General features: G+C 33.0%; 1 protein-coding gene and 1 long non-coding RNA gene across 5 annotated transcripts in view; one reads left to right on the top strand and one right to left on the bottom strand.

The window, feature by feature from the left end:
• The window catches only part of LOC107071700 (uncharacterized), a 20,539-nt gene extending 1,577 nt beyond the window's left edge, over positions 1–18,962 (top strand). Inside the window, exons 2-12 of one of the 4 annotated variants that reach the window (XM_015330908.2) lie at positions 59–251; positions 1,138–1,302; positions 7,189–7,316; positions 7,465–7,590; positions 7,808–8,162; positions 8,414–8,585; positions 8,653–8,752; positions 8,895–9,084; positions 9,235–9,378; positions 9,776–10,033; positions 10,453–18,962. In XM_015330908.2, the coding sequence (XP_015186394.2) occupies positions 59–251; positions 1,138–1,302; positions 7,189–7,316; positions 7,465–7,590; positions 7,808–8,162; positions 8,414–8,585; positions 8,653–8,752; positions 8,895–9,084; positions 9,235–9,378; positions 9,776–10,033; positions 10,453–15,737 (7,116 nt within the window). In that variant the 3' untranslated portion in view covers positions 15,738–18,962. Of the gene's footprint in view, positions 1–58; positions 252–1,137; positions 1,303–3,915; positions 4,408–5,896; positions 6,190–7,188; positions 7,317–7,464; positions 7,591–7,807; positions 8,163–8,398; positions 8,586–8,652; positions 8,753–8,894; positions 9,085–9,234; positions 9,379–9,775; positions 10,034–10,452 lie in introns of those variants that run through there. The other 3 variants (XM_015330906.2, XM_089173059.1, XM_015330909.2) reach the window with 3 other exon arrangements.
• On the bottom strand, positions 18,848–26,711 carry LOC149032451 (uncharacterized). The gene is made up of 5 exons (XR_016176734.1): positions 24,213–26,711; positions 23,890–24,116; positions 23,567–23,788; positions 23,192–23,474; positions 18,848–23,091 (listed from the first exon to the last, which is right to left on the bottom strand). It is a non-coding gene; the product is annotated as an uncharacterized LOC149032451 (long non-coding RNA).

Below are 26,711 nucleotides of genomic sequence, written 5' to 3'. Positions count from 1 at the left end.
TTATGTAATAATTATTAAACGATAAATTCAAGGACACGTATCTACCCCATTGTTATAGAAATATCCAGCACCATTGGCGATACAAGATAACAAACAGGAAGTACGAGTTTGTTCTCTGGTGGATAAACTATTACTGGACATTTATGGTTTTCCATCCGGTAGTCGTTCCGAAAGCGATTCTACAGCTTCTTCGTCCTTGAGACAACATCCGCAGCACCAATATTTACAAAAGACTCGTCTCCTATTGAAAAGTAAGACTATTCAATGTAGAAAAGCACACGCACAAAACGATGATATTGATCCTACGAAGAAGGAAAGGAAAAAAAAAGCCTATAATGATAAATGTCTTTTTTATTTTTCATTCGTAAAGAACGTAGTAGACGCCATTGTTCGAAATTCTTCTTGTTTTTTTTTCCTTCTTCTACCTTTCCCTTCCACCCTCTCAAAGTCGTTTAACGAGATAGAAAAATAAAAATAAAAAAAAAAAATAGGATAGAGGAAAAAATAACTCAGGGTCGTTGGATAAAAGTTTGTAAAAAGGTTTCGAACCTTTCGTTCGTTGGAAAATTTATAAGATTTTCTTGTTTTTTTCTTCAATTCTTTGGAACATGAAAAAACCATCATCGAATTTGTGAATTTATGATAAATTCGCGTAAAAAAATAAAATAAGAAAAGAAAAAAAGAGAGAAATAAATCGAAGACACCTGAAATTAGCAAAGACTCTTCAGGGTTCGGGTAGCTGACGAGACAAGAGGCTGCTAGAAGCCAGACAGACGAGCGACCTCGTTGACTTCGAGACAAGAACGTACCTCGACTTTTAAGTGCTGTCCTGTTTTTTATTTTTCTTTTTTTTTTCTTTTACCGAGAGAACACTTGTTTTTTCTCTTATCTTACCACACATGGCATTTTATCTGTCTTGTTAAATTTAAATTTATGTTGGTTCACATATACATATATATAAACCCCATACTGTATCTAAACGATTAGGATAATTTGAATTTAAAGGATTGTGCTAATTAAATTTCTACGAAGAAAATTTATGGTTCTTTAATACGGACTAATATTATTTATATCTGTTTTTTTATTTAGAAATAAAAAAAGTAACACACAAAAATTATATGTTAATTATATTTTCAGGTAAAACGGAGTTGCAAGTATTGATAAAAATTTTGCACGACCACATTAATCATACAGGTGGATTGTTAGTTCGTCAATTACGAAGGAAGGATTATTTAATTGTAAAACGTGATAAACAGTGTGACATCATAACCGCTAATTTGCAAGCTCATAGTGCGAAAAGAAGTAAGTACGAGTCATAAGAAATATTATTAAATTAACAATCTTAATTTTTGTTCTATTTTTTTATTTTTTTTATGTTGTTTTATTTTTATCGTTTTCTCATATCTCACCATTACTCGAAACCCTCTTCTTCTCTCGTTTATTGCCTTGCTCAATATAAATTATCTTTTACGCGCGATAAGTTTACTTTAGTCGGAACAAAATTACTCGTTGATTGTGTAACCGTCAAACTATTTGTTTAGTTAACGTAATATAGGGAAATGAATAACGATGTGTCTTTTAACGAAACTATATTATGAGAGAGTAATAACGTTATTTGGGATAAACTATAATAAACGTCATATAATATTTAATATTAATTCCGCGTTATGTTAAAAACAGTATAAAATAAAAGATTATTTCATTTAACTAATGTATATATAAAATTGAATTTCAATTACGTGCCATCAAAATTTCGATGAAACTTTGATGCAGTATTTATATTTAAATTCAATGAAAAAAAAAAAAACAAGAAAAAGTTATATAAAATTACAGACGCAAGCTTTTAAAAAATATAAAATGTATGATCAAATGAAGTTTGAAAAGAATTTCGCGTAATTTGATTAAATATTTGAAAGGACTGTTTTAACTTTTTTTCTCTTTCTCTGTTTTTGTGCATCGCGCATGTACGAAAAAAGTAATTCCCCGAGTTGGCGGTAATGCGCATTCTCATTTCATTCGATAAAACTTAAACTCGAATTTCTCATAAAAGTAAATTAAATAGTACCACGTAGGAAAAAACGATACGAAACGCTTTATTTGCTTTTTTTATTTTTTTATTTTAAAATAGATATTTCAATCAATTGAATATTTTATATATACGTTTGATTATTACGTGACTGATAAACAATTATTACTTTCAATAAAGTTATTTTCTTTTCAAGAATTTTCTTGCGGGAGAATATAAACATCAATGTTCTAATTTTTTATCAATTCAAACAAAATTATTCGATTTAAAATAGTGCATTCACAAATGATTCTTTGTTGACGACTGCACGTGCACACAAACATACTCATATACATATATGAATAAATAAATAACATATTCATGAAATTCGATTGATCGATCGTTCGAGAGTAATCGCACGTATACTCGAACTTCTCATCCGAATTTCTCTTAGGTTTAAAAATATCACGTTCCTTTTATTTCAAAGATGAATTAAAACAATTACTTATTGTTTAATAATCCGATTCGATTGCAAATTCCGATTGATTTTCGATATTTCAAGATGAATACGGAATAATAATAATAATAATAAATTCTCATTTGAGAGATAGTAGCAAAGAATACAAAGTCGTTTTCATACGGGAACAGTGCAGTGATCAATAATTAGACTTTGCCGCTTCACTATCGTTAAATGCGCATGCTCAAAATATACTGCGCACGACCAAAGTTCTTCTTACGTCGTGTGCCGCCACCTAAAGTTACTTTTAACGATATTTCCATTATCAACGAGTAATGCAGAACTTCCTATGACATTCTTCCACAAAAATTAAACAATTTGTCGAGTAAAATGTAAACGTAAATTGAAAGATACAAATTGCAAATGAAATGAAATTATTTTTAGAAAAGTATTCCTAACCTCTTTTTCTATCGTCAACCACCTAACAATTTTATCACATTCAAACTTTCTTATCAAAAGATTTATTTTAATGAAAACACATACATACACAAATAAAAAATAGAACAAATGAGTCAAAGGAAGAAGGAAAATAATGAGAATACTAAGTATGTCTCTATCTCTCTTTCTGTACAACATACATACCACTACTTTTACAATATGGCACGACTCGGAATGACCCATAAAGAGAGCGCGCAATCGATAAGTTCGTCGATCCGTGAGTGATATACGATAAGATCGTGAAGGAAGATTAAAATTATCCGTATCCTTAAAAAAAACAACAACAACTAACAAAAAGAGAAACAAATCAATAAATAAGATCTCTCTATGTTATCTGTAACTTTTTCAAAATAAGAAATAACAAAATGAAATAATTAGACAGATAGAATGAAAAAATGGCTAGATGGTTGGTGGTGATGGGTATTACTCGTAGAATAATAACAAAAAATGGAAGAAAGTATTTAACTAACGTAGAGACTCTAATCTCTTGCCCCTGGCACGCATTTGTCTCGATGGCAACGTATTTTTCGATGGAGAATCATCTTTGATGAAAGAACGCATGCGCGGATATAATATAGAGAAACGAAACGAATGGAAATGGATTGAAAAGGAATTTAGAAGCCACCATTAAGGTCCAGTCAGGTTGAACCTAACCATCAACGATACGTTTTTGAATTCCTACGAAATAAGCAATCCCCACAACTTGTTCTCGCAGTTGCGAGAAGTAAATGAAGAGTTCAATTATAGGAGACTTTTTGCATGAAGAACACACGTCAAGTTACTTTATAGCGTATCCCACCCCCAATCGTAGCAAACCCCTCAATCCCACCCCCACCTTTCGTCAGCAACGGCACAACCACCACCACCAGCACCGACGCCACAGCGCCGCGGCCGGTATTTTAGCCATCATCGATGGTTGTTGTGCGCGCGCGCGCGCACACAGCGCACCACGACGGGCTTCCACCTTTAGTCGTTCAGCTGACTCCAGTCGTGGTACGACTGTCGTTAATCGCATCTTATTTACATTTTATCCTTAACGAATTGACTAGTTGATGTTATTTCTTTTTTTGATGAAAAATAATTCATTCTTGAAAATACGTTTAAACGAGTTTACATTAAAATCGTGTTAACGCGAATGAAAATAATTCACATCGGATTGAACATTGTTATATACTAGTTTTTTTTTAATCATTAATTGTGAAGAAGAAGAATAAGAAGAAGAAGAAGTAAGATTGAATGGAGATGAACCAAAAGACTAAGCTTCATGTACGGACTTTGATTCAACGTTAACCAGAAAGAACAGGATGATGATGATGATGATGATGATGATGATGATGTTGATGTTGTTCGACGTTTTCTGCTACGACTACGAGATTTGAGATTTTGGCCAATCCCTTTTTTCTTCGATTGAAAGAGAGAAAGAGATAAAGAGAGTGGGGGAAGGATGGTATGATGATCAAAGTTGATAATCGTTCACAGATAAAACGTGTGTGTTTTATATTGCTATACAGTTTTACTTTTTTTTACTCGTGAGCGTATTCGCTGAATGAACAGACCAAAAAGAAAATAGAAGAAAAGAAATAAAAAAGAAAAAGAAAGAAAAAAAGATTGAACTATCTCTCTCTACGGGGTTCGTTGTCGCATCGATTCTTTCGAGAAACCTTTCCTCCTAGAAACACGTATTTCTTTTTTTATTTTCTTTTATTTTCTTATTTCTTAGTTTTCACTAAAAAGACAAAAAAATTCTTCACGTAGTTAATTAATTCGTCAAGTTTGGTTTTACCTAACAGTAAACAGTTTAGTTCATTTATAATACGTTTAGGATCGTCTTGGTTGACAACGGGTTTACAGTATCGGTTCGTGTACAACACATACATACATACGTACATAGATGCGTCAGTGTAGGTTACAGTGCGGCGAAATTCGTTCGATGGGATTATGTATGAGATACGGTTGAGTTTCATTTTCTCTTCTCGACGAAATTAGGTCACTCCCTAGACGTATTGACAACCAAACGATTGCCCTTTTTCTTTTCACGAACGAATAAAAGTATAAGTGTTATTATTGGACAAAAATTAGAAACTCGTGACCTCGCTCGTTCAATTCGATGTGGGTGGAGTGGGGGTTAACCCTTTGAATCAGATCATTTTCAAAAATTGTTTATTCAAGTTTTAATTGAAAGTGTTGAAATTTTGTTGTTGTCATCGATATGAGCACGGAAGTGTGTATGTTGATTTTTAAATAAAAAAAAAGATCCTATCCTATGGAAATGGTTTTTTTCTGATTTTTGTCAAACACAACAAAGCAATTTACATGTTATTAAAATAACTTCTATCTATTGGCCTATACTCTCACACACGTATATATATATATATGTATATATGTAGATGACATAGTTTCTAACAGGTGGTGCAGTCGCGTATACACGCTTTAAGAAAATGTTGTCTAGCGCATAGGTGAATTCAGGGTTCCCAAGTCTTTTTTTTTTATTCTTCCTTTCTTTTCATTGTTTCTTTAGATTCGCTCGACCTAATGTATGCATGCATCTACCTTTCGCTTTCTTCTTCGACGCGTCTAGTCGTTCTACTAATGTGTCTTTTCAAGCTTGTAATAAAAAGCCACGTGGTGCCCTTGACGCATGGGTCTTTGCCATGCAGAACAGATTAAATTATGTAAGACGACGATTTATGTATTCGGTGAAAAAAAAAATTGATTTATACGAAAGAAATCTACATTGCGAAAAATAAAAAAAATATCTGCGTAACAACAATTGTTTAAACGTTAAAAAAAAAAAAAGAAACACATGAATCATCGAAATAACAAATTAGGATAATCAATCTTTGTAATAATTTTTTAATTTTCGTCCTGCAATTATTCCCTGTGGATTTCGATAATGCATCTAAGTACCTATACATGTGTATATGTGAACTTTTCAGAGCCATAGAGAAAGCGGAACTCTTATGGGAAAAGTTTCGAAAAGTGCTGAGTCTAATGATGATTCTTCCATGGCGATGAATCGAAGGACGAGAAATCATGAGACACGAAAACGGTTGAAGGGCGTGTACAAGCAATATAATAAGAGGCAGGTCAGGTGAAAAGATGAGAAAATGAAGAAGAAAGAGAGGCGTTTCTAATTGGAGAATGAGCGGTTTTTTCAACTCACTCAAAAACCTCGCGTCGGGAGCCGCGTACGCAGGAAGCTCTGCTTCGAGATATCAAGAGCTGGAAGGTGAAATAACATTCTACGAATTAATAATATTCGTTTCGTTTCGTTTACATGCTGTATTAAATTTTTTTAATACTTTTTTTCTCTCGTTTTTTTCCGGGTTTCCGTTTTTACGACGACGGAAATTCACATTTATTCGATGCATGAAAAATGATATTATTTCACTTTAAAAAAAAAAAAAAAAAAAAAACAAGAAATGATTACAAAAATCCTACGATCGTTTTTACTCTCCATCAGTTTTTATCTCGAAGAAAAACAATTTGTAAAACTGGTTACGAATATAGAAATCTAATAAGAACGAAAATTATTATAAACGAAATAATAAAGTGTTAGGTAAAAAATGAAACTTGGTCGGTAATAAAATATTCTTAAACGAGTTTTCTATCTGTCAGTGATTTTTTAACTACGATTTTATCTACGATAGTGTTATATGAGGGTGAGGTAAAAAGAGATAACGACTTATCTAAGCTAATTAGTTTATTCGCGATTCTAAACGTGCGTGTTAACGCGATACGTTTTAAACGACATCGAATATAATTATTTTTCGTTTTATTTATTTCTTAATGACAATGACAATTTTGTTATAAAATTAATTGTGCTGTATGGAAGAAGAAGGGTGGTAGGAATAAAATGAATGATGTTTCTTTTTTTTTTTTTTAATGTACTCCTCTAAAGTTCTATCAAACGCCGATAAAATTGATTGGTAGCAGAGTGTATAATTACATTAAACTGGGGCGTGATTATGTTCCCGTGATAAAATCAAAGTACTAGGGTTAGTTGCTTGGATGTGATTACCAAGGAAATATGATTTCTTAGTATTCTCATGAACTTTGACTTTCTCTCAGTTAGGGATAAATGGGGATGACGTATCTATCCCCACGTGCCTCAATATCGACGATTAAACGTACGTGCGTGAAAGAACAAACAATAAACGAGGGAAGAGTAAAGATAAAAACTTCACGAAATTCCTACATTATCAAACTATCATATTTACGATTTCAGTCGAAGATACGAAGATGAGATTTAGCTTAACTCCTCAACCCGGGGAAAGTGGATTTCAACAATGGTTGGATGCTATGAAAATGGTAGCACGTTTGCCAGGAGGCATACCAGCGGAATTTCGAAAAAGAGTAAGTACGAATAATGGAATGTTTAATATTGTGCTATACTAGGAAAAATACACACATACACACGCTTTAAAATTTTTCATTTCGATAAAAACAAATAAGAAGATGTATACTAGGAGTATACTTTTTTTTTACGACGTATTTTTCACAGCTTTGGCTTACACTGGCGGAACGTCATCTGGAGCAAAGAGGTGTAGATTGGAAGCAGGCTGAAAAGGTCTGCTTTAATGAGTGGAGTAATCCTGACGACGAGGAGCTTGGTATACAAATTGTAAAGGTAATGCGACGGAAAGTACATTTTCATTTTCTTTATTTCGTTTTATTTCGAATATCATCATCAAAAAAAAAATATCACCAAGATAATTGAACAAGAATGAATTTTTATTTTCACAAAGTAGATTGCAAAAAGAAAGATATGCAGGAGATCGAATATCAGTTAGATTTCGATCGTGATAAGCGGAAGAAAATAATTGGAATAATTTATCTCCATTCAGGATCTTCATAGAACAGGATGCAGTTTGTTTTGCGGTGCAGCTGGACGTGACAATCAAGCTGTCCTACGTAGAGTTTTGCTCGGTTTCGCACGATGGAACAAGTCGGTCGGTTATTGTCAAGGATTGAACGTATTGGCGGCACTGGTTTTACAAGTCATGGATCGTGCAGAATCATCGGCCGTGAAGGTGATGATTTATCTAATAGAAGGTGTACTACCTGAGGGTTACTTTGCTGACAATCTTCGCGGTCTTTCCGTCGACATGGCCGTTTTTCGGGATCTTCTTCGTTCGAGAATGCCTAAATTATCCAAACATCTTGAAGTATTGCAAAGCGACGCTAAAGACAAAGCAACAGGTTGATCATTAATTACCAAATACGAGATTTAGATTTAACCCTTATCGGTCGTCATCGTTTTTTTAAATACGATTCTCCTTAGATTGTATTTAGCTGATTTTGGTTTTAGTGCAATGTTTAGTGATTGATTTTCATTTTTATGTGACACATGAGCAAAACGCCAAAATATCGTTGTCATTGAAGACGTGCCGATAAGGGTTAATTTTAATTTTGAACGTATTAATATTTAAACTCAGATATGTTTTTTACAGGTAGCAGCTACGAGCCACCTCTTACGAACGTATTCACCATGCAATGGTTCCTTACATTATTTTGTCATTGTTTACCACAAGATGCAGTACTACGTGTCTGGGATCTCATATTTCTGGAGGGTGACCAAGTACTTTTAAGAACGGCTCTGGCCATTTGGGAAAGTCTTTCCGAGTACGTTTAGTCCGAACATGATCTTGAAAGATTTGATATCTGATCGTTAATCATACTTTTCTTTCAGTCGAATTATGACCGTGACGTCAGCAGACGAGTTTTACAGTATCATGGGGGTTCTCACGAGAGAAATGTTGGAATTTACGGATACGAATAATCTTATAAAGGTCAGCTACGAGAAAATGATATAACTCGTGTTTCATACTTGAAACAAATTGTTCATCTATTAGATTGAATATGTTTAATTTTAATTTAAATCTTTTTGTTTTGTTCTTAATAAATATGTGTCACAAGACAATTATTTTATAGAACATCGTCAGTTTGGGACCATTGCATGGTGTGACAGGGCTAAGAGAAAAACATAGGTATAATATTACACCGTGGGCTAGAAAATTAAGTGACGATGAAGATAGCGATACCGAAGAAGATGAAAGATTAGCCGTTGCTGCTGCTATGTTTAGTATGGCACAAAAATTGAAGAAAGGTGAACTTTTGAGTGGTAATTTGAACAATTAATAATTATTATTAAATATTATTTTAGCTAGTTCTATCTCTAAGGATTAAAAATTCTTTCAAAAATAAGGTTGTGTCCTATGTTAAACTGTTCTTGATTAAAATAACTTTACATGGAAATATTTTTTTACCATAGAACACATTTCCTCAACGATGGGAGCGATACAAGCGATGGCTCCTGGCAGTGATCGAGAACGTCTAGCTTTGGACATCAGTACGTTGAAACAACAGTATGCTAAGCTTCGAGAACGACAACGGCAAGCTCATATTATACTATCCGGTAATTACCAATTGTCAAAGAACAAACGAAATTCCGTAGATAATCGGGTCCAATCGGGTCGATTAATTATTTGGTAACGAAACACGAAATTTAAATTTATATATACGAAATTATGCATATAGATTTGAATGTGAAACTCGCGAAAAGAAATTAAACTTCAAATACTAATCAAATTTAAATAAATTTAATATTTATAAAAAAAATTCGTTATTTGTACTTGAAAAAAAAAACGAATATCACGAATAATTGACATGTTATTTAATGGAAATTGAAACAAACAAACAAAAAATACGATTTTATTTGAATTTTTTTAAGTTAATGCTTTCTGCGATGTTTTTACAAAAAGCTTACAATTAAATCGAATAAAATAAATTAAAAGTATTTTTCTTTGATATAGCCGCGTGTGCGAGACAATCGATGGTACCTCCTCCCACTTCTCAGGCAATGAATCACCTGTTAGTCGGTAAGAATGCCCTAGTCAGTGGAAAAAATCGTTCGCTAGGTTTGTCTTCTGGTACGACCCCTTCCAAGACGAGGCCCGTCGTTCTTCACAGTCCACGAGCTCAAAGTAAAAAGGAAAGGCAACAACAAGTTGTCACGTTGCATTGGAAAGACACGAAAAGGCAGAAACACAAATTTGCTGAGGCAGCTGCCGGTATGAGTAATCATTTCTATCTATTTTATTAACTTTCGATTTTTCACTTTTTATTATTTATTTATTTCTTCTTGTTTTTATTTCTACACTTATGACAAACAAAAAAACATAATCACGCGAAAGTAGAATTCTTTCTTACCGATCGTCGTCATCGTCGTTGTCGTAGGAGTTACCCCATGATAATTTGTTTTTCTTAGACCACCACTCCCAAAACCCCAAACAAATTTTTCACCCATTTTGACTTGAAATTGATTTTATTTCCAATTTTTTCTTGCCACGCATGACTTCGTTATTTTCTATCAATCTCGTTTGATTTCTTAACGTCAACATTTTGTTTGCACAATACTTTATCATCGAATGATCATGAACTCTTATCGTTGGATAGCTGCCTTATCGACGGTCTTTTTGATTCATCATAGAGGCTACGGAATGCAAGGAGAAGTCGATACAATCACCGGAGGAGACGACGACAACAACGATGACGACGACGATGACGACGACGGATGAGCAAACGTCACCAAAAAGCGGCGGGACCGTAGACAGTGACAGCGATAGCACGTCGACGGAATTATGCGACGAACCTGATCGATTCAGTGACGTAGACAGCGAAGAACTGACGTCAGCTTCAGACAATTATTACGTCATGGCGGGAGAGGAAGAGGGGGTAGGGGAAGAAGAAAAGGGCGGGAAAGTCGAGGGGTCTTCGACTTCAGGGAATTCGCCCGTTCGTTCTTTATCCCGTGACGTAACGACTGGTTCCCGTGACGTCATCAAGGAAAATAGTCCCGATTTAACGGAAATTTCGATAGCTAAGATAACCGATCAAATAAGAAGATTATCGGCTGAAGATGACAATAATACGATGGTTCCTCAAACGTTTTTAAAAAATGAAAGCAAGAAAGAAGACGACAGTTTAAAGGTGAAAACGTTGCTAGAAGTCGATCACGTTAAATCTTTTAAGTGTCAAAATGGTCTTGACGATGAAAATGAATATTCGGGTTCGTACGACAATCGTGATTATTTCAAATTAAATTACGACGAGTCAAAAACAAAGATTTATATTACGGATGAGAAAGACAACGAAACTATTAAAAGCAAAAAGGACGATGCTGACACGGAGATAATGAAGGATCTTAGATCGATGACAACAACAATTGCGATTGGTAATTACGATGATAGTAGCAGGAGGAACGTACCTGGCTCATCATCCGACGATGTTCATGATTTCATTTCCAAGGAAACGATCATCAATTCGGATATTGTTTCTAAATACGATACCGTCTCTATGATAAAAGGTTACGATAAGCAAAACGAATATTCGGATAAAAAGGATAAACTTGGTCAGTTATCTTTGGATTCTTACAAGACTGAAAGATCACCGAACGAGATTGATAAAAAATTTGAAAGATCTATGGATAGTTATAAATCTATCGATTTGAAATCACCGGATAAAAAGGTGAAACTTGATTTTGAAGTTTCGTTGGATTCTTATAAATCTAAAAGTAGTCTGTCGGTTGACACGAATGAGACGGATTTTCAATTATCCTTGGATTCTTATAAATCATTGAAATCGTCTGATATTAATGATAAACCCTTCGAGACATCTTTGGATACTTACAAGTCGTTAAATTCAACGGATAAAAATGATCAACGGGTCGAGGAGTCTGTTCATTCTTACGAATCTTTAAAGTCACCAGATATTAGCGTTAAACGATTCGAAACATCTTTGGATTCTTATAAATCTTTAAAATCACCAGATAAAAAAGACGAGAAACGTTTTGAAACGTTTTCTTTAGACTCTTACAAATCTTTGAAATCATTGGACTCAAATGATACAAGCCTTGACGTATCGTTAGACTCATTAAAAAAAAATATGGACACACTGGAAACAAAAGATAAATCATTTCATTGCGAAACGTTGTTGAATTCTTACAAATCATCGATCAAATCACCAAGCAAATCGCCGATCAAATCACCGATCAAATCACCGATCAAATCGCCAATCAAATCGCCAGTCAAATCACCGGATTCGAAGGATAAAAGTTACGAAAGTTCTTTTAAGTCTTACACAAACGTTTTTCCCCAGAGTCCCCAGAGAAAAGATATTACGTTGGATTTTTCATCGACTCATTCGATGTTCTCTAAACAAAGTTTTTACACGTCGAAAACATACGTTGGTCATCTTCCAATTTCACCGATAACCGTAGATCATAAAATAAAAACGTTGAATCAAGTATCTTATGATACTAACGATGACACAATCCAAGTTGCGACGTTAGATGTTAGTAAAAATACGGATCACCCGTTAGACGGCAAATTACAAAGCACACAAAGCGTTAAATCTTATATAGAAACGAATAAGAGTCCTAGAACGCCGGAAAGTTCAAAGTCATTCAGTTCGGGTGAAACAATGGGTCCGGATTCAAAGGGTTCGAGTTTGACCATCAGTCCAAGGACACCGGTTAAATCGGTCTCTCGAGAGTTCTCAGCGGACAAGTCAATAAGTTCCTCGATAAGTTCGGATACGAAAACCCTGGTACTTTTATCTACAACCGAATCCGACGTAGCAAGAGAGAGTCCAAGATTGGATGAAAAAAAATCGTCCTACGATAAGTCGAGTCCTTCGACGCCATTTAGTACGGACTCGCTCAAGTACAAATCAGAATCGAGTCCAAAACTCATCATAAGCAGTTGCTCCAGTGACTCTTGCAGTCCGAGTAAAATGAAGTCTTCCGAGAGGTCCTTCAGTTCGGACCTTCGATCGCCTATAAGTGCCAATTCAATAAAATACACTTCGAACTACGGCAAACGAGGTCAAGATAATATTTCTGACACGTCCATCGATCTTAGCACGGCCGTCTCGCCGTTTTATCCGATCTCAAATCCAAATCGAAAGACTCCGTCGCCGTACAGTGTTTCTAGACGAAGATGTAGCACGGATAGCGCGGACACATCACCCGAACAAAGATTATCCGTTTCCAAAGATTCGAACAAATGTTCGAGTAGTAATCGAATTCATTTGGATTCTGTATCTTTGAGGATAGAAAATAGAGAGGAAAATACAGTTTTGAAGAAAAATTCGTCCTTGAATGTATTAGAAAGGGATCGTGAGCAAAAGGATCGGGAGAAAAGTGATTCGAATTTATACGAATTCGGATCTAATTCGATTTTGTACAGAAACGAGAATAAGGAAGATTCTATTGAGAATAACGTTGACGAACGGTTGGCCGAGACAGATACGGTATCACAGTTGCCTTGTGAACAATTGAACAAACATTTCATGAATCTTAATTGCAGGCACAAGGATCGCACGAAATTCATGGAAAGAAGTTCCAGCAGTCTGGATCGAAGGTTCGCAGATTTGAAATCTTCGGCATCTACGGACGAACTATCAACGTCGATCGCAAAGAAAAGATCGAGTGATATATTGGAAGACATGAAGCATTTAGAGGCAAAGGCATTTAGCGATGGACCATCTGATAGTGCTATACTTAGTAAGAAGACCAGTTACATATGGGAGGATTTCAAGAATCTCGAGGCCAGACGACAAGATAATTTCAGTAATTCGGCAAGTAATTTTTCGAGAAATCGATTGGATGTCACTGATATAACCCAAACGTCTTATAATTTAACTAACGTAGATTCTAGAAAATCTTACGTTGTACGACCAAAGATAAATATAGATGAGGGTGTCGATAGTATTTTAAAAACGGTCTCACTTAACAAGTCTATCGATAATGACAACAACGACGTGGACAAACGTGAGGACGATGACGACGGTAGAGAATCCAAATTAGGTGTTTGGACTAAGGTGAAACCTAGAAAGAAGGGAAACAACGGTAGGAGAAGTAGTGACAGAGCATTGAAAATAATTCAAGAAAATTCGGCGATACTTCAAAAGATTCTAGCGTGTCAAGCAAAAAAACGTTTACCCGATTTGGAAGAAATATCAAAGGAGATAACGATAAGTCCAATTAATGAAGAAATCTCAAAGATATTCAGTCCAATATTGGAGAAAATGGGATTAAATGAGCATGAGATAAACGAGGAATTGGCGCGAATTAATTTTCATGATTTTGACAATATGACGGGTACAAGCGTGTCCGAATTTGATGCTAAAATCAACGAGGAACTCACAAAGTTGTCGTTGATCGACGAGACTGAACGCATTGAAGATCTTGACGTGGATGAAATTATATCTCACAAATATTTCGACACGAGAGAGGCTCTGATAGATCGTAAGATTAACGAGGAACTGTCGAAACTTTTGGCAAACTATGAGGAAGAGCCAAGATTGAGCGTTGCTACATTGGAAAAGGGTTCCTCCAGTCAAAACATCAGCGATACCGAAGGTCTCGATTTGACCAGCATCTCAACTAACGTTTTTTCCTATAAATCATCAAACGATTCTATCGAGACGAGAAGTGAGCAAGGTTCTCTTCAAGAAACATCGATTCAAAACGAAAGATTTCCTCAATACGCTCAACCAACTTTACCTTATTCAACATCGACCTACGTGAGATATCTGTCACCCAAAAGTGACATAGATATTTACAGAGAATTAGAAAAATTGGACAAGATATCCTCGGCACAGGTGATTCCTGACACACCATTGGACATTTCTCCAAAAACCTTGTCACCGGTTGCGGTTACCTACGTTACTAATGCATCCCCATACGCTTCAAACGTATCCACTCCTATTGGATATCCATCAAAAATCATGTCATCGTTCGATACTTCCCCGTTAAAAACTTCATACGATCCTTACAAAAGTTTCGATTATAAAAGTAATTTATCACCAAGAAGGGTACCAAGTAATCCATATACCCCACGTCCCTACGACAATACGGTAGATTCTAATTTTGAATATTACGATCGTGAATCTCTTACGATCTGTACTAATTCTCCTTATGACGTTCATTTGAAGAGTCCTATTATGACGAAAGAATCATTGGAATTTCGCGTGAGATACGACAACGAGTCACCTCAACGAAAACTCAGCGACGAAACAACATTCGGTTTGCCGATTGAGAACAAACAAATGAATATAGATAAAAGTGTTATGTATTTTGGCGATGATACTAACAAAATTGTTACTCCCAACAAGTCGGCTGGAAAAGAATCGAGAACTCACGATATCGTTTCTAGTTCTTATCTCGATTATTCGAGTGAAAGTTCGAATTTGTTACGTCGAAAATACGATCCACCATCACCTGCGAGAAATTATATTCATGAGAAAAATCTTGAATATGATGGTGTTTTATCAGGCATGTTAGAAAACGAATCAAACTCGGTAACCTATTTGCGTGATTATCAACAAACACTTTCTCCTAATCGACGATTCGATCAACCCTTTACACCTACCATTAATTATCTAGGCACAAAACTTTCACCAAACATTGCTGACGAAACAAATCGACCTATTTCTAATCCCGACTTTCCAGACAAAATGACTATTACCGGACAATACACCGAACAACCTAGCAGAGGTTCCAGTTGTTACAAAAAGTCATCTTTGAGTTTGGCCAATTTAGGAAGATCTAGCAAAAATGGTGAAGATAATTTGAACTCAACGCCTAGTCCAAAGGCACAATTCAGTCCGTTTCCTGTAAAGAATACGTCGAAGAAACCGAAAGAGTTAGGTCTTAAATTAGGCCTTTATTCGCCGAAAAATTCGCCTAGTGGACCCTTGAGAAGATCGTAGTGGATAGCATTGTTCGTCACTTTTACCTTTGCTTTTAAGGTACACGTATTTAAATATACGTTAATGCAATAGTTCTTTTTTTTTTTAAGAAACACCATAGGCTGAACGATGACGAGTATGCCTACATACACGATAAAACAAAAAGATCATGTGTTGTTAATGTCCAAATGCGATGTTTTATATACCTCTTCGACGCATACATTCGCATAAGTTGTTTTTGTTGTTTTTTTTTTTTCTAAAAAATTGACAAGCGCGCCTAAAGCTGTCCTTTCTATAAGTACTTCTCATTTTCTGATAGTATATAAATATAAATATAAATATAAATATAAATATAAATATAAATATAATATATATATTGTTACGTGAGAATTAGATAATATAATTATATAAGATTAAAGTATCAACTAATAATTTATTTTTAAGTTACGTGATAAAAAAAAGAAGCGAAAAGATCTACGCCGAAGTTTTTCTCGCTAGTTGATAGAATAATAAAAAAGAATGAATTATTTGAATAGATAAATCGTAAAATGAAGGGGTTATAAGAAAGAAGTACTTGAAGGTAGAAAAGGTACACTTGAATAAGGTTTTATCTTAAGTGGTGCGATAATGAACGGTTGATCTTTGATCTTGTACCTGTAATTCGAAGTTACTATCATTCAACAGTTACGACTTTAGCTTTGCGTTTATTTAAAAATGAATTCATTTAGAATTCTACCATTTGCTAAAGTTTGGAGGAACTAATTGTAAGATTGACATGCAAAATATAAGGGATATCGAAAATCTCAAATTTTCTAATAAATGCCTTTGGCTCCATCCAATTTTGCTGATCATACGCATATATAATATATATTATATTATATTACATTATACGAGTATTATATTATATTATATTATATTAATTATATTATATATTATATCATATTATATTATATATTATATTATATTATATTACATTAAATTATATTATATATTATATTATATTAAATTATATTATATTACATTATATTATATATAAATACACATATACACATACACATACATACATACACATGTTATATATATATATATAACATTTCACGTATCAAATCATCAAGAAATATGAAACATTTTTTAAAAGGGCCGTACTTTAATCGTCTTTGTTTTTTTACACTCTGATAATTGTTATCACGAGCAAAGCCTGAATATTTTGTGATAAGAATTATTAAGCAATTGGAGGATTTTTAAGGCAATTAAGAATTCCTATCACCGGTAAAAACACTTTGAAGTTAAGAAGATTTGAAGAAACAACGTTTATTTCGCGTGCTTGATTCGTTAAATGTATCAACTGCTAAGCTACAATAATTAACATTAAATGTGCATAAATTCACAAATAGCATATTTACATTTGCAAACAAAATCCACGTGTCTCATAATTGAATTTAACACGATAAGGTATTAGAAAGAAAGATTGTACATATAATTATGAAAGGATTGTATATTTAGATGAAGCAAACAATACAACAAAATATCACACACTTCTTACATATGCTTACACATACATACACACACACATAAAACAAAAAAAAATATTAATGCATTCACGAAATCTTTTTATATAAAATAAAAGGTAGTATTTTTAGATGTTTCTAATAAAGAGGATCTTCATATTAAAAAAATAACCAAAAGAAATATATATATATATAAACAAAAAAAAAAAACATAAGCAAGCTTAGCGCAAGACACACGCCTAGCAAGAAAATAAAAAGAAAAAAAAAAACAAACAAATGTTACGCAAAAACTCCTTTTTCCTAACGATTTATCAACGTTACAAAAAATCATTATAATATGTCAACAAAATGTTGCGACCTGATTTCAAGAAGAAGCTTCATCCCCCATGTTGAATTAGCATTATCGAACACATTTTTTACAATGCAAAAATGTTTTTCAGTTCTTTTCATTATCTATAATACTTTTCTTCTTCTTTTTCTTTATGCTCATACACGTAAAAGTAAGAAGGTAAAACAATCGTTTGATTTAAAACACGTCTCAAAATAAAAATACATTTTCACAATTCGCTATAATAATAATAATAAAAAAAAAAAAAAAAAAAAAAATGAAAAAAATTGTCCCATTCATCTGTGATAGAGAATAGAGAGATGATGTATTTACCGAGCATAAGAAATAAGTCGCATAAGTATCACCGAAATTATTATTAGTCGCATATTAAATTAATCGAAAGGAAATGAAAAAAGAAAAAAAAGAAAAAAAAGCAACATCCCACATTTTTATCTACAGTATCTTCTTCGCTTAAAATAAAAAAAAAAAATAAGAATAAAAAATAAATAAAAAAAAAAAAAAAAAAATAAGAAAAAGAAAAATGACAAAGTATCCTACAATCTTACGTCTACACAACGCGGAACAAAAAACTACTTTCTTCCGAATTCTTTACAATCTTTTTTTTATACTTTTGCACCGAATTTTTCGAAAGCGATTTTTCTACGCAAAGTTAAAAGAAACAAAAAATACGATTATGTTTTTTATAATATTATAATCCTTGATAAAACGAACAACAACAACAACAATGCCACACATAATAAAAAAGCACAACGTATCGAATGAAATATGATTGTAAGAAGATAATGGCGACTATTGAGAAATCCATCAAAGTTCTAATGAGAGGATGATCTTTCAATGATTATTAAAAATTATTAATTGCTATTAGTAGTAAAAGTACAATCTGTTCTCGTTAGTTGTCCCACTTGTTGAAGACGTAATTCGTAACTTATTGTTAGTAACACGTCGATGTACGCTTGCACGATAAAGAGAGGCAAAAAATAAAAACAAAAAACATTGTTACATTTTAGTAAGAGTTTACCAAGCAAATTAGAATAAATAAATAAATATAAATAAATAAATAAATAAATAAATGCATTGGATAGTCCGATTAAAGTGATAACAAATGAGTAACCGAGCCGTCTCTCTCTCTCTCTCTCTCTTCCTCTCTCTCTTTCCTTCTCTCTTTCTCTCTCTCTCTCTCTCTCTTTTGTTCCACTTGCGCTCAAAATTTCATCATGACAAAATAAATAATAGTAATAATAATAATAATAATAATAATAATAATGATAATAATAATGTAATAAATATTTAAACGTTGGAGAGTTTGAGAGAAATGGCCCGACAATTTTCGCGACGAGTGTTTGTGCGTACGCGTAGGTGGTGCTTAGCGTAAATACATATATATATATATATATATATAGAAAAAAAAAAGAGAATAAATTAATGTCCCTCTGATAATATTACAACCAGGTGGTCCTACGTGGCACGTAAATGCGCGACTCGCTGAAAAACAAAGTACCTTCGCAAGATTGCCGTTAAAAAAAATGAAAAAAAAAAAAAAGAAAGAAAAAAAATTATTAGGCAAAATTTGTATGTATGTACTATATATTGTTACACTTTGTTGTACACGTACACGTACACGAGTATGAGAGAGTAAAAGAAAAAGAAAAAAGAAAATGAGACCTATCATACGTTTAAAAAAAATCTAGTATTTAGCTTGAAACCTTTGTCTGTGCTAATTGTGGTTGGATTTAAAGAACCGGTAACAAGGTTCCGAAGCCTGTGACGAAGAGAAAGTAAAAAATTATACATATAAAAAGAGGTATTAGTATTTTACAGTAATTACGTGAATAGAAAGATTAATTAGATAGTAAGTAAAAGTAATTAGTACATACACAAACACAAACACTTGTAATATTTATCGAGATATTCGTATATCGGCTATGTTAATAACTTTTTCTCTATTCTTCGAAATCGAAGAATTTAATTAGATATATTTAGATGATGAAAAAAAAAAAATTGTCGCGAAGAAAATACATCGTCCTCTTTTTCCAATCTCTCTCTTTCTCTCTCTCTCTCTCTCTTTTTTCTTCCTCTTTCCTGTTTCTCTTGAAATATTAATGGTTGACAATATACAAAATTTGGATTGTTTCGTAATGTTAACAAGTAAAATTTGTAAAGTAAGTCAAGATTTTGTACGTGAGAGAAGACACAGTGTTAGAATCGCAAAATGCGATAGAATATTTAAATAAAAAGAGAAATACAAATGAGAGGAGAAGAAACAAAGAGTATGGAGTTAATTAATTGTACGTGAATTAAATACAAAAAAAAAACGCTTCATAGAAATTCGATAATAAAACACTCCAATGAGTCCTAGGAGAGATTTTAAGTTTGATTAATCATAACTATACCAGAGACAGATGATGATCACAGAGATATTATATATAATACTATGCGTCGTTCTTCTTTGATCGAAGAAAAAATAAAAAGTATGATATCGAGAGAGTATGTGTTATACATAGTCGTCGGGTGAGAATGATGTAATGTTTAAAAAATAAGACTGTATAATTCCAAATGCGTAGAATTATGAGAGACGAGGCAAGAAAAATGAATAAATATATATATTGACGCAAAAATAAATCATCTTTCAAATTTTATTCTATCTAAGAAACATCTTTATTTTAACATTTTATTTTATTTTATTCAAACAAAATGATAACGTTATTTGCTTGAGAGAAATATATCTATAACTAGAATTTCCTATTCCTTACAAAATATCCAAGAGAAGTTTTACTTGTTCCTCAAAGAGAGAACTAAATGTTTACGAACTTTGTGAGTCTTTTGAGGGAAAGTTTGTTTACTTGTAGCCACACCAGTCAAAAAGAGGAGATGAGAGATTGGAGGTTGCCAGTTTCCGATCTCTAATCTCGATAAGATGTCGTGAACAGGAAGACGGTAAACGGAGCTCAGCTCAGCCTGTCGTACGTCAACAATCCTGTCCACTATCGGCACTGACACCACCACCACCACCACCACCCCTAGCAAGCAGCCTTCATCGGTACAACCATCTCATCAACATCAACGTACCATCACCTCCAACGGATTTACTATGAGTGAACTCGACCGGATATTCCATTTCTCTAATGCGATTATACGCGTTTGTGCGTCGTGGATTGCGGATTCGTTTTAATTGGGATTACATTTCAATTAAAACCTCATTCCTATTAAAGGGTAGAGGAAAAGGGAGAGGGGAGAGGGGTAAAGGACAAGGGGGTGGGGGGACGGTTGAAGGGACGCGTTGAATTTCGAGGAATAATTGATACGAACAACGCGCGTTATCTGGCTCGTGCGAGTATGGGACAACGTTAAAATATGCATGTTTGCCAATCAGGAGGTGTTCGGAGTTACACGTATCTCAGCCCTCTCGGCAAATACGCGATTATGACGCTATCTAGAACAGACGGTCGTGCAAACATGCACGATACTACCTTTGATCCTTCCCGAATCGATCGTTCGTGATTGTGAAAATACTCATCTCATCGAATTCCGACCGTACCAATCGTGCGGAACGATTAATTGAATCTATCTAATCGTAGTAATATAAATCGTGTATATAGTTTGTTTCTTTCAAAATATTTCCCTCGAACGAAATGATGATGATGATGATGATGATTTCCGTTTGTTCGTCCGTTCGTTCGTTCGTTCATCCGACTATTCGTCGAGTTATTTTCGAATCGCGCGACCAAACTCGAAATATTCAATAATGCGTTTGGAGTTGCGTCGATTTACAAGCGTACCCCATAGACGTACACACACGTACGTGTGTTTGTATTTGTTATTATATCCTCGTACATGTACATATAGAAATTCGTATCACACATGGCATATCAAATGCAGCGGATGATTGGGAACGAGTAGTGTGAGAGAGAGGGAGAGGAAGAGTGGTCTGGTACATAAAAGGTTTCAAATATTCAAGAGAAATTTGCTATCACCGTAGAAGCCTATCAAAACGCATTACCGGTGTATAATCGTCCGATATTCTGTAATTAAGCTTAATCGCTCGTTTAAACGTGTAAATCTCATGGCACGTGATAGCAAGAACGAAAAGGTTTGCGTTGCTGCTACCGATCGCCATAGCCAATGGCAATGACAACGATGACGACGATGATGACTATGATTATGATTATGACGATGACATTAATGCTACCGATAGAAATTCTCTGATTGCAGATAATGCGATAATATTACCAGATAGAATTTAACAGTTAGAAGGATATATATATATATATATATATATGATTTTTATCGATGTTGATTTCCCGGAAGAAAATCTGGATTGGTCACTTTCGTTTTCGAAATGGAAATTCGATTTGTTTGATTGGAAATATTCGCTTCAACGATTTATCCTTTTTATCTGTTATCTATTTTTATTCTACTTTTTCTCTCTTTTTTTTTTTTTTAACGCGCACGAGTACCTACGTCCAATTGAATCGATTTACGAGCTATGGGAGAAACGAGGGAACATTGATATTTCAGATGAAGGAAAGTATGTCGTAAAATCTTGAAGTGATTTCAAAGTAGAAAGAAGACTTGTTTTTTTTATCTTTCATTCTCTTTTGTTATTCCCAAAAGACGTTATGTTCACGAAACATCTGTGTAAGACAATTTATTATAAAATATTAAACATTCTACGCGCGCGAGATTGTATAGGTAGTGAAATTTATCGAATGTTCAGAGGTGTGCATGGCATTTTTAAATCATTTATTTTTACTATACGAAATTATAAGAATTTTTAATATTATTAGATGACGTTAGTAACTTGAAAATTTATTATCACAAATACCTAACTCCGTCAATATTTTCGTCCCTGCGTAAGAACCCTCCATTCGCGACCCTCGTACCTTATTTCGTTCAGATTTAATACAATTACAAAAGTATGAAACTATTCTATGCTTGCTAAAATTACTACTGACAAAACAAAATCAAATATAGAACCACATAGAAATAATGCATGTTAGATTAAATAAATAAATTTATTCTCGATTTTACCACATTAAAACGCGAGCTAAGCACAAAGCGTAAAAAATATGTATTAATTAATTGGACTGTTAATTAAATGAATTTAATCGATAAGACAAAAAGAACTTTTATGAGTTAATAAAATAAACAATAGAATATATTATTCTCATGAGTTATTTAAAAGAAGAAATTACTCATGTGTGATAGTCAATAATTTCATAAAATAATTACAACCAGTAACACCTGCCAATTAGGAAGTTTCATCCTCGGCATGATTGAGCACTGGAGGGATTTAAAATTTTTGTACTCACTCGTTACCAACTGTCATATATCACATATGTGAAACATGAACAGTTAGCATTAGAAGTTCTGCGATGGCTCCAAAATACTCCTATTTTGCAGCAAATATTGTAGCCTGACGATCGAAGAGTTATTCGATTTGCCATTGAAGAAGATCCATCGAAGATCCATCGAAGAATTCATCCAACATCTTTGAAAGGAAGAGAATCCATGGTTATATCTGTAAAATAAAATAGAACAAAACGGTAAGTTATCTGAAATATTATTCAAAATCATATAAAATAAAATTCAATAAAATGTAAATAAAAATGAATACTTACAATGCATTTCAATAGGATGAAACTCGATTGCACCATGGGGATGCACCACGCGTGAATCTAATAATGCGGTATAAACGAAAATAAGAAACTATAGATGAGTTTCTTATCGCGAAACCGAAATTCGATTATACGACGAACAACACAGACTTTATAATTCGCGTTGGATTTTAACTTATTACTCGCCCGATCACTGATTCTACAACTAATTCAAAGACTGCATTGTACGCAGTCAAATGCAAGAACAAAAATTTCACTCCCGGTCACTTCACATGGGCCATTCTGTCTAGAAATAAAAAACAATACTATTAATATTATTACTATTACAGAAAATCATAAAAATTTTTGAGGAATTATTTATTACAAAAATATACTCACTTTAAATCTTTATCGATGAATTCACGATGGATCTCCTACTCTTAAGATGACGATGACCAATGGACGGTTCAAACGACGAAGAAACTTACGTGTTTCTTATCGCGACCACGTCACTGACTCTACTTAGCGATTAAATTTTCCTTTAATTATTCGAACAAACACTGACTCTAATTTTTATTAACTGCATTGCACGCAGTCAAAAAATCAAAAACTAACACTCTTCTGAAACAAGAGAAAAGTACAAAACGATTAGAATTATCGTTATCATTTCTAAATTCATAAGTAATTATTAAAGTAAGTGTTTAATATAAAAATTTATTTACCTTCTCTCTTCAGAGATGAATGCACGATGGGTATCCTACCCTTAAGATGACGATGAGCACACGTTTAAACAGCATAAAAGAAACTTGCGAGTTTCTTAACCGAGCAAACGAAACTTTAACATGCGACGATCAACACTGAATCTACTTGTCAACTTTTTTATATTTTATTTTAACGCGATACAACACACGAGTATTTCATTGCCTACACGCACGATTGCAATGATCTTCTGAAACAGAAAAAGAAAAAGATCAATTAATATCATCATTGTAATAAAAACCCATTGAAATTATCATAGAAATGTATGATAGGAAAATATACTAACGTTTAATCTTGATTGATGACTGCAGGATGGGTATCCTACCCTTAGGATGACGATGTATAAAATAAAATTAAATAAAAAATCTGAATGCTAAAACATACTAAAGATTATATTACAATATTTCCTATAAATTATTTCTGAAGGTAAGGCACACATTATAACCATTGAATATTTTTGATAATATTTAATTAAATAATTAAAATTATCAAAGTATACAACTATATTTGCTTGCTAAATTACATACCAAGTATTTAATATTAGTAAAAATATTCATTAAAAAATCTTTAAAGTTGTCTAAATAAAACAGTAATTGTATCAGCAAACTTAATAAAGAGTAACATAAAAAATAAAGCAGCTTTTAAATCATTCTATGCAATGAAAAACTTTTGAAACTATTAAAATCAAAACGATAACGTTAGAAATAAAATTATTAGATAATTTAATATGTCTCATTTTCCTTTATGTTGTCTCGTTGAAAGATAGAAAGCGAATACGAGATAGGTTACTACGTAACCTTGGTAGAGGGGATCTCGGGAGTGTCGAACGTTCGGCTATTATACCTATGTTATCGGCTGTTTACGTTTTATCGTTGACTCGAGAAATACCTGCGAATATACATACATACACATTTATATTAGCCTGTATGTCAAGCGTATTGTTTTCTTATTCTTCCTATCTCTTTCTCCCTCCTTGTCATTCAATCTCACTCTTTCTCATTCTTTCTGTAGTATTTCTATATGCCAGATATACTAATCAAAAAAAAAATGTATGTGCGTGTATGTGCTTTTAACTTTTTGGAAAACATAAAAATCTTGTTTGACGAAAAGAAAAGAACAGCTGACCAATGACAGCCTTCTATTCCACATAGAAATTCATACATTTTACGCACACAAGTTTCATCGGCACACGTACGTAGCTCGTCTTTCTATATAGAACGTTATAATCTTAAATTCTCTTTATTAGGATTATTATTACCGTTTCACACATACGTAAAATTTGGAAAGTCATATAAACAATATTGAATAAAACGAAAGTTGATAGAAGACATGTGCTAGTCTGAAGGTGAATTTCGAAGATGACGGTACTTCGAGTATATATTTCGTACTTTTAAACAACAATTAACATTTCTATCGAATAATTAACAATAATTTTTATATTTTAATACACTCTAATTATATTTCACATTATTTCAATGCATATACATTAGTTTAAACATTCCATACCGTTTCGATTACTATAAAATAAATAATTAAATTAATAAATAATATATATTTTATATAAATTTTATATAAATTATAATATTCGGGAGTGTTGATCATTTAAATTTAATTAAAATCACGGATTAGAAACACGTTCGTTCGTTAATTTCTCTTCATTTGGGTTAAGCGATTGTATTAGAAATTTTTAATATTAAATTGACTGTAAATAAAGCAGTAATTGTATTAGAGTTTATTCGATCAAAGTAATATTTTTATCTTTGAACAGTTGCACAGACTGTTCTCGTATTAGATTCAGTGTATCCACGAAGATTTAAAGTATACCACGTTTCAGGATTAAAGTAAAGTGTGAAATTTGTTTGTTTCAATCGACTGTGTGCAAAGCAGTCTTTGAATCGATTTTAGAGTCAGTGATTGGGCGTAAATTAAATTAAAATGAAACGCGGATTAGAGTCAGTGTTGTTTGCCGTATAATCGAATTTCGGTTTCGCGATAAGAAACTCATCTGCAGTTTCTTATTTTCGTTTATACCGCGTTATTAGATTTAAGCGAAGTGTATCGCCATGAAGCAATTGAGCTTCATCCCTCATTGGAATGCATTGTGAGTATCCATTTTTACAAACTTATTGCTATTATTTTTATAAATTATTGTCGATCACATGAATAATTCCTTCTTTCGAAAAACTATATATTTCATTGTTAATTTTAATCGATAGAATTAATTTAATTATTAATCTAATTAATTAATGCACTTTTTTTTACGCTTCGTGCTTAGCTTGTGTTAGTAATGATAAAATTGAGATTAAATTTTATTGGATTTCGTTCAGAAAAGTTTGTAATAATGTCAACGATTAGTATAGGTTTAGTTTTTATTTTTTCCTGTATTGGTGGCTGTCATTATGTTAGTGGTTGAACGATGTATAATACTTTGTATCTATGTGTGTGTGTGTGTGCGTATTTGGTAGGGTTTATTGTACATCGTTTTGTTATGAATAAAACCGGACATTTTTTAAAGTTATTAATTAAAAATAACTTTTGTAGAGTCACACGTACTACACATGAACTTTTTTTTATTTTTTTAATATCGTTTTGTATAGTCGAGTTATCGTATTTATTTTTATAAACTTTTATATACTCGTATAATACTAGTATATATACATATACTGGTCTATACAAACGCTATTAATGTGATATATTTTTTACAATACATAATAATATGTTTGTATATTAATTAATATTATTTAATCAGAAATGCTATTGTTTCGATGATACTTTTTAATGTGAC

This window comes from Polistes dominula, unplaced genomic scaffold (genome assembly GCF_049000335.1).
Source record: "Polistes dominula isolate Pdom_NZ unplaced genomic scaffold, Pdom_raw_medaka contig_22, whole genome shotgun sequence".
Classification (NCBI taxonomy): domain Eukaryota; kingdom Metazoa; phylum Arthropoda; class Insecta; order Hymenoptera; family Vespidae; genus Polistes; species Polistes dominula.
The sequence above is the reverse complement of the archived record's forward strand: the minus strand, read 5'-3'. Positions and strand labels throughout refer to the sequence as shown.